The sequence below is a fragment of the Apodemus sylvaticus genome, chromosome 4, assembly GCF_947179515.1.
Source record: "Apodemus sylvaticus chromosome 4, mApoSyl1.1, whole genome shotgun sequence".
Lineage (NCBI taxonomy): Eukaryota > Metazoa > Chordata > Mammalia > Rodentia > Muridae > Apodemus > Apodemus sylvaticus.
This window is the reverse complement of record NC_067475.1, coordinates 23,548,363-23,563,417: the sequence shown is the minus strand read 5'-3', so window position 1 is coordinate 23,563,417 and position 15,055 is coordinate 23,548,363. Positions and strand designations below refer to the sequence as shown.

The 15,055-nt window shown below is 38.5% G+C and overlaps 1 protein-coding gene across 5 annotated transcripts in view; it reads right to left on the bottom strand.

The window, feature by feature from the left end:
* Rap1gds1 (Rap1 GTPase-GDP dissociation stimulator 1) overlaps window positions 1-15,055 on the bottom strand; it is a 151,959-nt gene that overhangs the window by 54,667 nt on the left and 82,237 nt on the right. For 3 of the 5 annotated variants that reach the window (XM_052179136.1, XM_052179137.1, XM_052179140.1), the window contains one exon: window positions 5,353-5,499. The exons of the other annotated variants lie outside the window; for them this stretch is intronic. In XM_052179136.1, coding sequence (XP_052035096.1) covers window positions 5,353-5,499 — 147 coding nt within the window. The remainder of the gene's footprint in view (window positions 1-5,352; window positions 5,500-15,055) is intronic. 5 annotated transcript variants of the gene reach the window in all.

The following is a 15,055-nucleotide window of genomic DNA, read 5'->3' as shown; positions in this document are numbered from 1 at the left end:
ACTTTCACTTCCTTTCCAATTTGTATCCCTTTGAGCGTCTTTTGTTGGCCAGGACTTTGAGTACTATATTGAATAGACAGGGGGAGAGTGGGCAGCCTTGTCTAGTCCATGATTTTAGTGGGATTGATCCATTTTGTTTGATGTTGGCTACTGGTTTGCTATATATTGCTTTTACTATGCTTAGGTATGGGCCTTGAATTTCTGATCTTTCCAAGACTTTTAACATGAAGAGATACTGAATTCTGTCAAATGCTTTCTCAGAATCTAATGAAATAATCATTTACTTTTTTTCTTTGAGTTTGTTTATGTAGCAGATTACATGGACAGATTTCCTAATGTTGAACCATCCCTGCATCCCTGGGATGAAGCCTACTTGATCTTGGTAAATAATCATTTTGATGTGTTCTTAGATTCAGTTGGCAAGATTTTATTGAGGATCTTTGCATTAATGATCACAAAGGAAATTGGTCTTACATTCTCTTTGGTCTTTGTGTGGTTTAGGTATAAGCTAATAATTGTGGTTTCATAGAACGAATTGGGTAGTGTTCCTTCTGTTTCTATTTTATGGACTAGTCTGAAGTGTATTGGTATTAGTTCTTCTTTGAAGGTCTGACAGAAATCTCCATTAAACCCATCTGGGCCTGGGCTGTTTTTGGTTGGGAGACTATTCACGAGTGCTTCTATTTCTTTACAGGTTACAGAACTGTTTAGATGGTTTATCTGATCCTGCTTTAACTTTGTCATCTGGTACGTGTCTAGAAAATTGTTCATTTCATCCAGATTTTCCAATTTTGTTGAGTATAAGCTTTTATAGTAGAGTCTGATGATTTTTTTTTTGAATTTCTATGGTTTCTGTTATTATGTCTCCCTATCATTTCTGATTTTATTAATTTGGATACTGTCTCTGTGCCCTCTGGTTAGTCTGGCTAATTGTTAACCTATCTTGCTGATTTTCTCAAAAACCAGGTCCTGGTTTTGTTGATTCTTTGTATAGTTCTTTTTGTTTCTATTTGGTTGATTTCAGCCCTGAGTTTGATTATTTCCTGCCACTTACTCCTCTTGGGTATATTTGTTTCTTTTTGTTCTAGAGCTTTCAGGTGTGCTGTCAAGCTGCTAGTGTAAGTTCTGTCCAGTTTGTTTTTGGAGGCACTCAGAGCTATGAGGTTTCCTCTTACTACTGCTTTCACTGTGTCTAGTATATTTTGGTATGATGTGCTGCCATTGTCATTAAATTCTAAAAAATCTTTATTTTTTTTTTCCTTGACCAAGTAATTGAGTAGCATGTTGTTCAGCTTCCATGTATATGTGTGTTTTCCATTGGGTTTTTTTTTTTTTGTTTTGTTTTTTTGATTTTTTTTTTTCCGAGACAGGGTTCCTCTGTATAGCCCTGGCTGTCCTGAAACTCATTCTGTAGAACAGGCTGGCTTCAAACTCAGAAATCCACCTGCCTCTGCCTCCCAGAGTGCTGGGATTACAGGCATGCACCATCACCACCCAGTTATTTTTGTTGGAGTTTAAGACCAGCTTTAGTCCATAGTGATCTGATAAAGTGCATGGCATTATTTCAGTCTTCTTGTGTCTGTTGAGGCCTGATCTGTGACCAATTATATGGTCAATTGTGGAGAAGGTACCATGAGGTGCTGAGAAGGTATATTATTTTGCTTTAGGATGAAATGTTCTATAAATATCTGTTAGATCCATTTGGTTCATAACTTCTGTTGATTTTAACGTGTCTCTGTTTAGTTTCTGTGTCTATGATCTCTCCATTGCTGAGAGTGGGGTGTGATGTGTGCTTTGAGCTCTAGTAAAGTTTCTTTGATGAATGCAGGTGCCCTTACATTTGGAGCATAGATGTTCCGAATTGAGAGTTCACCTTAGAAGATTTTTCTTTTTACCAGTATGAAGTGTCCTTCCTTATCTTTTTTGACAACTTTTGGTTGAAAGTTGATTTTATTCGGTATTAGAATAGCCACACCAGCCTGTTTCTTGGGACCATAACCCTAACCCTAACCCCTAACCCTAACCCCTAACCCTAACCCTAACAATTTGCTTGGAAAATTGTTTTCCAGCTCTTTACTCTGTGGTAGTGTCTGTGTCACTGAGGTGTAAAATGCTGGGTCCTGTTTATGTATGTTAGTCTATGTATTTTTAGTGGGGAATTGAGCCCATTGATGTTAAGAGATATTAAGGGAAAGTGTTACTTCCCGTTATTTTTGTTGTTAGAGATGGAATTATGTTTGTGAGGCTATCTTTTTTGGGGTTTGTTGAATATCTTATTTTCTCTGCCTATGGTAATTGAGAGTTTTGTTGGGTATAGCAGCCTGGGCTGGCATTTATGTTCTCTTAGTGTCTGTATGACATCTGCCCAGGATCTTATAGCTTTCATAGTCTCTGGTGAGAAGTCTGGTGTAAATCTGTTAGGTCTGCCTTTGTTACTTGACACTTACTTCTTTTAATATTCTTTCTTTAGAGCATTTGGAGTTTTGATTATTATGTGTCAAGAGGAATTTCTCTTCTGGTCCAGTCTATTTGGAGTTCTGTAGACTTCTTGTATGTTCATGGGCATCTCTTTCTTTAGGTTAGGGAAGTTTTCTTCCATAATTTTGTTGAAGATATTTACTGGCCCTTTAAGTTGGGAATCTCTCTCTTCTATCTTTAGGTTTGGTCTTTTCATCGTGTCCTGGATTTCCTGGATGTTTTGGGTTAGGAGCTTTTTGCCTTTTGCATTTCCTTTGACTCGTGTGTCAATGTTTTCTATGGTATCTTCTGCATCTGAGATTCTCTCTTCTATCTCTTGTATTCTGTTGGTGATGCTTGCATCTATGGCTACTGATCTCTTTCCTAGTTTTCTAACTCCAGGGTTATCTCACTTTGTGATTTATTGTTTCTATTTCCATTTTTAGGTCTTGGATGGATTTGCTCATTTCCTTTGCCTGTTGGACTGTGTTTTCCTGTAATTCTTTAAGGGATTTTTGAGTTTCCTCTTTAGGACTTCTACCTGTTTGCCTGTATTCTCCTGTATTTCTTTATGGGAGTTATTTATGTCCTTCTTAAAGTCCTCTATCATCATCATGAGACGTGATTTTAGATCTCAATTTTGCTTTTCCAGTGTGATGGTGTATCCAGGACTTGCTATGGTGGGAGAATTGGGTTCTGATGATGCCAAGTTACCTTGGTTTCTGTTGCTTATGTTCTTATGCTTGCCTCCCGCCATCTGATTATCTCTAGTGCTACCTGCCCTTGCTATATCTGACTGCAGCCTATCCTTCCTGTGATTCTGGTTGTTTCAGAACTCCTCCAAGTCCAGCTGTCTCTGTGATCCTGAGATCCTGGGTGTGTCTGAGCTCCTGGGAGTCAAGCTACCTCTGGGGCCCTGAGATCCTGGAATGACCAAGCTCCTGTGATCCTGTGTCTGTTTGAGCGCCTAGGAGTGGAGCTTCCTCTGGGTGTTATAGGACTGGCTTCCAAGTACACACCCAAGGTAGACCAGCCCAGACCGGAAGGTATCTATGCCATTGGTTGCATGGGGTTCCTGTGTCCCTGGATCCAGTTGGTCCCAGTTATACCTGGCAGTGCTGGGACAGATGTTATGTCCTCCTCACCTCTGATCCTAGGTCGTGGGTTCTATGGTTAGAGCACCTGGAAATGGAGCTTCCTCTGGGTGCGGGTGTTACGGGACTGGCTGAGGAGTTCATGCCCAAGCCTTTCTTTCTTTTTTTAAACACACATTTTAAAACAGCTTCCTCAAAAGACTAAAACTTCCAGTTTTTATGCATAAAATGTATATTATATCCAAAGCTTCAGTTTCTTTTGTGGCATTTTGAAATGTTCTTCCACTTGGGAACTTTCTACTTTCCTGGGTTGATTCTCAAATAAAGTTAAAAAAAAAAAAAAAAGAAGCAACATGAACAACTGTAATGTAATTTCTTAATGTAATTCAGATACCTGTATACTACTGCTAAATTCCAGATATAAACTACTATACTGGCTGGTTTTGTCAACTTGACACAGGCTGGAGTTATCACAGAGAGAGGGGCTTTAGTTGGGGAAGTGCCTCCATGATATACAGCTGTGAGGCATTTTCTCAATTAGTGATCAGGGGGAAAGGGCCCCTTGTGGGTGGTACCACCTTTGGGCTGGTGCTCTTGGGTTCTATAAGAGAGCAGGCTGAGCAAGCCAGGGGAAGCAAGCCAGTAAGAAACATCTCTCCATGGCCTCTGCATCAGCTCCTGCTTCCTGACCTGCTTGAGTTCCAGTCCTGACTTCCTTCGATGATCAACAGCAATGTGGAAATATAAGCTGAATAAACCCTTTCCTTCCCCAACTTGCTTCTTGGTCATGATTTTTGCGCAGGAATAGAAACCCTGACTAAGACAACTACAAATTGGGGCTTTACCCAGACTCTGTTCTATTTTTATTTATGTTTAGAATCCTTCAAAATGGATCCAGCAAAGGTGAAAGAAAAATCACCGACCATATGACCTTTCCATTAAAAAAAAAACACTCAGTATAAACAATTACTACATATTCAATATATAACTGCAAAACTTAAAATACCACAAGAAACAAATCACAGAAAGACCTCTGTTACATGCCAAGAACATTCTGAAATTGCAGCACTTATTCACATAATATTTTACATAGATGATGAGAAATGATCCATGCTTAAAATATAAAAGCATTATGAAAACTTACTATCACTGCATGGATGGATGCTCCTGTAACAAATAATTGCAGGCTGTGTGAAAGTTTGCCATTTGTTGCTAGGTCCTAAAAATGTCTTATATGGAAAACAAATTATCTTAAAGACCAATTTCTACAATGATCTATTTACACTTACTTTGAACTTTGATATTCTATTTTTTTTACTGAAATATTCCAGTTGTTCCTTAGCCCTTTCTTTTTATTCGATATATTTTTTATTTACATTTCAAATGATTTCCCCTTTTCTAGACCCCCACTCCCTGAAAGCTCAATTTGATTGAAGAATATTTATTCTTCCAAGTAAATATAGTAGCTATTTTTCTATCTAAAAACATTTATTTGAAATTATATTTAAAGTCATAAACACGAACCTACTTTAACATTGTTTCTTTTTAAAATGTTCATAGCAAGAAAATTTAAACTGTACCACTTGATCTTTACGTTTAGGTATTATCATGGGTGACCTTTGAAGTCTAGTTCCAGTTCTGTACCTCAGACCATTGCATAATTCCCCAACACTGAAAGTGAAGTCTTAGTTTTATGTGCCACTTATGAATCTGTTCAGTTTTTACATAAGTGTTGTCTATTATAGTGAAAATTATTTTAGAATTTCCCCCACAGATAAAGCAAGTGTTCAGTTTTGTTTACCATTCTCATTGCTATAGTTCATCAGCATGCCACAAAAGACAGTCAAGAGCTTCTCATTGGCGGGATCTGTTCTACTGCACAGCGACCTTAAATGGTCAATTACAATCTGTGCACCACCTGCATGGTCAACTGCACTTCTGCCCTCATCTGTAAAACAAAGAGTTAAATTAAAAATAAAATAAAAAGGAAATGTACCTTGCAATTTCAAATACAAAACATAACATGGTTTGCTATTCTTCATTTAATAAATTGAAAATAAACTCAAGTGGGGTGATCAAATGTCTTGTTGAGAAATCAAACAGAAGGAAACCAAAACAAACATGAACATGGGAGTGGGATGGGGTAAGGAGACAATCTTTTTTTTTTTTTAGGAGGAAAATAAATAATATCTTCACTGTACAAAATGGGAGCTTAAAGAGCTTCTGGGTGTTTTATGGAGAGAAATTTCACCCCCACCCCCTTTCCACAATGAAATTGTTAAGACTGTTTTTTAAAAAAGCATGGGCAAAATGGCCTTCTCTTGAAGGCCTAGGGTTCCTGAAGAAGAGAACCCAGGGCCTCGCACACACTAGGCACGTATTCTATCACTGAGCCATGCCCACAGCCTCCTAAGTAGTATTGTTTAGTGAAAGTGTTTCTTAACTCAGAAAGCAATAAATGGATTTTTCTATGAGTGTTTTTCAAAGTCTGTTCTTAAAGAAGAATGGATGGGGACACATTATAGTTCTAGGTTACAATATATAGTTACTAAGTACTAGTCCTAGAGTCTAGCAGTGTTTTATATGGTCCACAAAGTCCTCCGATTCTTGATTTGTACTTTATTTTTCCTTATCCTCTCTTCTAGTTTACATCATTCCATTTCCACTTCTAAGTGGTGGTGAAGTGAAGGTCAGACAGACTTGTAAACCTACAACGCACAAGAGAAATGCCACACAGCTGTTGGAATGATGTGCAAACAGCTTTTGATTACTTTCTAACCTTTGAAGACAGGAATGAAAAGTTAAAAGGTTATGCACCTTTTACAATCTGACCTCTATAAGACAGTCAACAGACTATTGCTGTCTAACCGAATCATGATGGTAATATATGCATGTGTAATACAGACTTATGAGAAACCACCCCAAAGAGTAAAGTAAGACAAGGAATACATTTTAATATAATTTTATTCAATTGAATGTCCTAACCTGTAATCAATGTTATTAGAAAAATATTTAAAAATTTCATAATAAACCTTCAAAATACATGTGTATTTTACCCTAAAAATCACCCTCAATTCAAACTAACCATATTTCAGTGGCTCAAGCGCCAAACTAGACACTAAGGCAGAATGGACAGTCTAGTCAGGGACGGAGCAGAAGGGTCAGTACAAGCAGCACACCTCAGAGAGGAAATAGTGCCATGACATTACTAAATAAAAGACTTTCTCTATTAATAAAAGCACTGGGCTAAGGCCATCTATTTATACATGACGCTCAATCATTTGACTATATGAAACCTAAAACATCTTTTCTTCTGATATAGACATATACATACTAGTTTAATATACATATACACTAGCATAACATGCTAATTTTTTAATTAAAAGTGAAGGAAACAGGTTAAAATGAAACTCATTTCAATTTTATTTTAATTTCATACCATATGCTAATAAGTTACAGAGATGCACTACAACACTGAACAGTTACAACTACAGGAAATTCTATGCCTACAGGGCTGAGAATGCTGTTTTTTGAGAAATGTTAAGTTTCAGGGCTAGAGAGATTGGTCAGTGGATAAAATACTCACCAGGCACTTTGAGGCCTGGATTTAGATCCTCCAGAACCCATATAAACACTAGGTAGGCAAAGCAGCCCACCTGTAATTCCAGCACTCAGAAGGTAGGGACAGGGGACTTCTCAGGACAAGCTGGCTATGAACATTAGGCACAGAGGTCAGCTCTGGGTTCAAGTGAGAGATACTTCTTCAATGAATAAGGTAGACAATAATATGGCCCAAAATCTACCTCAGACCTCCCCATGAACACATTACATAGCTATACGCAGTCACTCACACACACATACATTTTAGAAAGTTATTTATAGTTAAAAATCTAAATATTTACTATATGGATATATAGTATATCCAACCAAAAGTTTACAAAACTCAAATAGAATTTGACTTCAGTTGCAGAGCAAAGGTGAACTTTCAAAATGTGAATTGTGAATGCTTAAGCCTTAGAAGAAATCTTTAAGAAACCTATTTTGAGCCCTAGTTCCCTAGTACATGCAGTTATATTGAGCCCATTTAACTAACTTTGAGACAGGGTCTCACTCTGTCTCAGGCTGGTGTGGAGCTCACTCTATAACCAACCTTGGCCTTAGAACCCTATCAATAATACTCCTTCATCAGCTACTCAGGTGTGATATGTGAGTCATTGTGGCTGACTGTAGTCAGTCCAAAGCTAAGCTGGCTCCCTATCGACAGAGCTCATAAGTGATAAAAATCAACCAATCAATCAATCAATCAATCACCCAACAACAGCTCCTCAGGCTGAGCCTTACAGCTCATCCCCGTTCCTTTTTGACTTCCCACAACACTCAGAAACCTTCTCTATCAGAGAGTCCAGTGGTCACACTAGGCCGGAACTTGGGTGGGCAACCTGTCCTTCATTCCAGTCTCTCCAAACTTACTCTGAATCATGCTTTAGCCTGATTAACGTCCTGGACACAAGGAACATACCTCAGCATAATAAAGGCAATTAACAGCAAGTCCATAGCATCCTAAATGGAGGGAAATCTCAAAGAATTTCCACTAAAATCAGCAATGAGACAAGGGTGCCCACTCTCTCCATACCTATTCAATATAATTCTTTAAGTCTTAAAGCAAAAAGACAACTGGAGATAAATAAGAAGGAAGAAATCAAATTTATTTGCAAACAATAAAATTTTATACCTAAAAGTCCCTAAAGACTCCATTAGGAAGCTCCTAGAGCTGATAAACACTTCCAGCAATGTAGGAAAATACAAAATAAGCAGAAAAATCAATAGCCTTCCTATATACAAACGACAAACACCAAGAAAGCAATCAGGGAAACAGAACCTTTTGAAAGAGTCTCAAAAATATACACATACATGCACACACATATATAAATAACCAAGTAAAAGACTTGAATAATGAAACATTTTAAGACATCGAATAAAGAAATTGAAAACCCCAGAAGATGGAAAGATAATTCCTAAGTTCAAGGATGGAAAGGATTAATACTGTGAGAAATGCCTGCAATCCTCAACAAAATTCCAACAAAATTCTTCACAGAAATTTGAAAAAAAATTCAACTTCATATGGAACCATAAAAACTCAAGATAACTAAAATAATTAAATAATAAAAATAATTAATTAAATAATAAAATAGTTGGATAATAAAAGAACTGCTACAGCAGGCATTGCCACACCCTCAACCTTAAATGTACTACAAAGCTATGGTAATCAAAACAGCATGGTATTTACCTAAAAATAACCAATGGAATCAAACTGAAAATACAGATTAATTCCATATACCTATAGATCTTGATTTTTGACAAAGAAATCAAAAATACAAACTCAAGAAATGGCAGCACCTTTAACAAATGGTGCAGGTCAGAGCAGAGGACTGCAGAGGATGCATGCAAATCGATCTATGCTTGTCGCCTGGCACAGAACTCAACTCTGAAGAGATCAGGGATCTCAGCACAAGCCCAGTCCTGAATCAAGTAAAAAAGGAGGCGGAGACAGGCTTGAACTCAAGGATTTTCTCAGCAAGAGATAACAACAGCATAGACAGTAAGACCAACAGTTAATAGGTGGAAACTTATAAAGCTATGAAGCTTCTATAAATGACACTGTCACTGGGCATAGCTATAGCCTACAGAATGGGAAGAGATCAACAGTTATGTATCTGACAGAAGGTTAGTATCTAGAGTATATAGAGAACTAACTAACAAATACCACTGCACTACCACCAAAACCCTGAACATCAAGAAAACAATTTAAAAATGGGGATATAAAATCAAGGAGATTTAAAACTGGGGTACAGAACTAAGAAGAGATTTTTCAAAAGATCAAACACAAATATCTGAAAAACAAATGTTCAATACCCTAGGCTATCATGAAAATGAAAATTAGAGCTACTCTAAGATCTCATCTTACACAGAACAGCCAAGACCAATAAAACAGATGACAGCACATGCTGTCAAGGACACCAGGAAAAGGGACACTTACTGCTGATGGGAGTGCAAACTTGTACAGACACTATAGAAATCAGAGTGAAGTTTCCTCAACAGTTCACAAGAGATCCACCAAAAGATCTTAGGCACACACCCAAAGGTCCCTACACCTCACTGCAGAGACCAATGCTCATCCATGTTCCTTTCCTGGCATTTACACAATGAAGTGTGACTCAGCCATCTAAAAAGATGAGATTCACAGATAAATGGATAGATGTAGAAAATAATCATCCTGAGTGACATAAGCCAGACCCTGCCACCCCCAACCTCCCCGACAAACCAAATACTGCATGTTTTCTCTAATATGTGGGTGTTACATCTAAAGCTTCCCATATGTGTCCTACACTCTGAATATCGAGAGGTCAGGTTTCAGTAACAGACTAGGAGAGGCTCTCCAAAGGATGAAGAAACAGAATATAGGTTTATACAAAGAAAGAGGGAAACCAGAATTGTAGGTTTAAAAGGGTGGGGATGAGAGAGCAGGTTACAGGAGGAAATATATGGGGAGGGACAAATAACACTGAAGGTCTCACAGAAAACATAGCTGTCCATTGAAAATATTTATGAAAAAATATATAGACATATTTGAAGAAAATTTAAGCAGACTCACAATATGATGGGGAAAAGCAATGCCCTGACTAGACATCTTATGCTCTAGTAAGAGGAATGAGTTACATTTAGTTGAGTTGCTGGTCAAGAGGTTCTCATGGAATACTCCAAACACCAATACTTGCCAAGTCTATTGATTGCCCTCCACAACCTGATGGCAAGACTCTGCTGCTGAAGGCATGAAGAAGTCAAGCTGGTGTCTAACTACCTAGAAGCATCATCCCTCCTGACTAGCATGCACCATGCCAATCATTCGAGGCACTCTTGACACTGTGGGAGGAGAAAGGTAATCATCGGCACCACCCAGCTACAACTCCTGCTACCTACAACAGCCAGCTCTCAGCAGGGTCCCCCGGTGCAGCACTGGCACAGATGATACTCCATTAACCGAACATTTTTGTACATATTTAAGACCCACTTTATGAGACAGAACCCATACCCGACACCACTAGAGTCACCAAGAACCTAGATAGAGCATGTGCCTAGGGGAAGACACACTACTATTTCTCTACTAAAGGAGCAAAGCAGTAACATGACTCCTAATAACATGATACTGTACCCACATCATGTACCCACCATGCCTTGTTCAACCTTTATCAGAGAAGCTTCTTAAAGTTGAAAATTAGCAGACACCTACATCTAGACAACATGCCAAGTGAGAGACTTTGAAGCAATCAGTCCTTAAATGGCACATCTTTATCCTCCCCTCTAGGCTCAAAGATCTATGCAGAAGAGGAAGTAGAAAGAGTGTAAGAGCCAGAAGAGGTGTGTAACTGCAAGGAAACAGTGTTTCCCAGACATAACAGGACTGGTGCACAGGGAACACACAGAGACTGTGGCAACATGCACGGGCAGGGCCTGGGAAGTTCAAGCTAGATGAGGTCGCATACTGAACCAAGAATTTGCAACTGATACCTTCCGGCAAATGAAAAAATCAGTTCGCTCTAATGGAGTGTCATTGGGAGTACTGACCACCCCGTGACGTAGGTCCCAGGCCCAGGAGTAATTGGTCAAATCAAAATAAACTCTGTATTTTTTTATGGATTTTTTTGTTTTATTTTATTTTAACATTTTTGTCATGTGTGTATGTAGGTATGTATAGAAATGTAATTTATATGTTAATTCTTCATAATTATGAGACATGCAGCCCCTGGAGGCACCCAACACCTATAAACCTTACCTCATTCTTTAATGACAGTCCATCATAGAATATAGTGTCCAGTCCCCAAATGATAATTTTTTTCATATTAACATTGTCCAAGAGCAATATGTAAAGGTACTGTACTTCCAATACCTTTCAATACCAAAAGCAAGAAATAATAAAACTTGAATGCCATGATTATGCCGTATAGATGTTGGGAAAAAACTAGCGAGTTGGCGGTTTATTTTAAAGTATGAGTTATACAGTAAGTATAAATAAGAAAGTGAGGATGCTCCTGTTTTCCATCCAGCAATTACAAAATGTAGTCATCTCTCATGAGCACAGCCATGCAGGGTGTGGCTTTTCATGTTTCACATGTTTCATGTATATCCATTCACATAGGATATCTATGACCTCATGACTGGTTAGCATTCTTATGGATAAAATATGGATCTACTCTCTATGTGCACTGCATGAAGAATCAAATATTGCACTATACCAGCTCTGGGCCGCACACTGTATTGCAGACGCCTAGTGTCTTAATGACATCAGGCAATAGGTATTTGACTTCATGTTATTTGTATTAGCCAGTTATTAAGCCAAACATTTGAACTGTGTGGGATTATTTGTTTTTACTATGCCAGTTAAACAGATGAGAGCTAGAGGCATCAAATTAGAAAACTTAATAAGCTTATAATTAAGTAAACATCATAACTGCAGTAATATAAAAAGCAGAACAGAAAATTTTAAGCCTCTAAGAGAAATAAAGAGTAAGAACTATTCAGTCTGAAAAACATTCACATAAACTTTGTTTAAAATTACTGAGAAAAAAATAATTATGAAAAGCCCATGTATAAGGTGATACTTGATCCAATTATTTCATTTGTAATCAAGTTTTAGCAAGTCAAAAGCACTTGTGTAGTGTGTTTATGTGTGTGTCCACATGTGTGTGTGGATTCATATGCAGTTGGATGTAGAGACTTGAGGTCAATCTTGGAGTCGTGCACCTTGGTTTTGGAGAGGATCCCTCACTGAGATCCTGTGCTTACCTAGTTTGGTGCATATTAGTTTTCTATAGCCAAATAAAAGACCATGAACAAGGAAGCTTATAGAAAGAAGGGTTTATCTGAGGTAAAGGACTCCATGTCCATGACAATAGGTAACTGCAGGCAGGCATGGTGACTAGTGGCTGAGAGCTCATTGTTTTCTCTGGAGAAACAGGGAAAGGCACACAGCTTCTGAGGACTTAAAGTCTGCCCCAGCAACAGATTTCCTTCAGCAAGGCCACACCTCCTAACCTCCTACACCTATCCCAACAACTCCACCAACTGGGGCTAAGTATTCAAATGGCCAAGACTATGGGAACATCTCATTCAAACTACCACAGCCAGATAGCCAGCATGCCCATCCCAGGGATGTCCTGTATCTACTGCCCTTGCGTTGGGATTACAAGCCAATACTGCTGGACCAACATCCTCATCCTCATTTTCTTAGGTTCCCCAGAGACCAGTCACTCCAGAGTAAGCAGTAAGTAAAGATCGCCACCACCCTATTCCTGCTTCACCATCGCTTCCGTCTAGTTTTTTCTTTTTTAATTAAACCGAAACGGAGGAATGTTATTATCATTCCTTCCAGGCTCTTCCCCACAGTTACCTGGCAACAGCCAGGTATACTCGACTGACTAGAAAGGGGGTCATTTGCCCCCTCCTCACTCTCTTATCTCTCTTACCCTCACATTAAACTCTCCTCTTCTCTTCCTCTTCCCTCCCTGCCCCTTCTCCACCTCTCTCTTCATGTTCCTGGCCTCTCTCCACTCCTCCCCCATCTCTGTCTCTACTCCCTTTCCAACTCCCCTCCCCATGCCCTAAATAAACTCTATTCCATCCTATATCCATCATACGGCTCCTATATCCATCATCCCTCAGGGGTAAGGGATGCCTCACATGGGCCCACCGAGGCACCCCTCCCACCTCACCATACCTGGCTCTACCAAAAACACTTCTCTTGTTTAAAAACACAACCAATTTACATTAGGTGGTGGGGACTGAACTCATTTTACTAACAGACTATATCCCCAGCCCCAAAGAGTTTCTTTTACACATTCAGTGGCTCGTGTTTATAAATGCACTGCCTTATTCAATGAGTTTTAAACAACACTATCTGCACATAAACTCTGCATGGGATAATAACACTAGCTCTGTGCACGCTGTGTGTGTGTTATAGAGCACAGAACTGCAGACACTTTGGAAGTTATTGACAGCCAGAACAAAAATTAGGCATTGAGAAACTTCTATGCAAATACCTTTGATTCTGAATATTTTTCAGAGCTAAGAACATAGCAACTGATAAATTAAGAAACCATAATTCATAGTTTTTGCTTTTATTTTAACTCATACTTAGCTTAAAGAAGTTATCAAGATTAAATGCCACCAAGTGGAATTTGGAAAGTCTGAAGTCTAGTTTCATGTTCTCTTAAAAAGAAGTATTTTCCTTTCCCATTTAGTTTAGAGAAGATGACAGCACTTGACTCTACTGATTTTGAGTAGCACAGACTAGGCTTTAGCTAGTGATCCTGTTGTCTCAGTGATCTCAGTCCTGGAGTTATGTGTATGTGCCATCACACACAGTGGTGACTATAACAGTATTGTTTAATTTTCAGTATCAATTGAGCAGATATTTTAAAAGATTAATTTCTGAAAAGTTATCTGGTCCCCTTTTCAAAAATCATTTTAAGACATCCAATATTAAGTCATCCAACAACAATCTAAATTTCTCATGGTGCACTGAGTTGATTGACACATTATTTCACATATAATTAGTTCAGGGCTTAAACTGGCAAAACACAGTAACACATCTTGATATTAATAGGGAAATTCAGTTGGGTTCAGTGTGAGGAGTACACAGTCCAGGCTGTAGAGGACAGAGGGGTAGGGCTATACAAGACACAACATGAAGACTTCCTACTTCACAGAGTAAACAAAAGACACGAGGAGAGTAACAGTCATGACTGTTTTTAGATGCAATTTTCATCCAGTTTATTCCTAGTTCAGTTATACCTAGCAGTAAATAAAAGACAGTGAGAAGGTTTACTTCAAACAGATCCTAAGACATTTCAGTTAAGGGAAATTTTTGGTGTGCTGTCATCACGTAAGGCCCCCCAAAAACTGAATAAAAATAGCGGAACCCTCTTACTACTCTACATTGTTAGAAAGGGCATTTTCTTTTCTTTTCTTTTTTTCTTTGTTAAAACTCGAGTGTTAGCTTCAGTAAAATTTAATATTAGAAAAAATTATTATCCTCAAGGTAATGACATAAAATATCAAATTGCAGCCTCCCGCACTTAGCTTGCCTTTACACAGTAGTTCAGCATCTGTCAGCATCCTGGTCTGCAAGGGGAGCAGGAGGAGGTACACTGAGTTGCTGTGAGCTACGGGGCTTCCTGCTTCTTTCTTTCCCTACTGTGTCTACCTCCATGGTGGATGTAAAGAACCTAATGTGTGCTGTCTACCCGTGTCTGCTCATAGGAAACAAACCCTCAAGTTTTGCTATTTTCGGCTTTCAAATCATTGATCATTATAATTCAAATTCTATTTAAGTTTTTAAAGCAATGTTTCCTAGACATGGTCATGGTAGATTAGGAATTCTATTTTCAAAAAAAGGAAGGGAAATGTCATAAAAATGACTTTTTATGCTGAGCTAGGAAAAATAAACA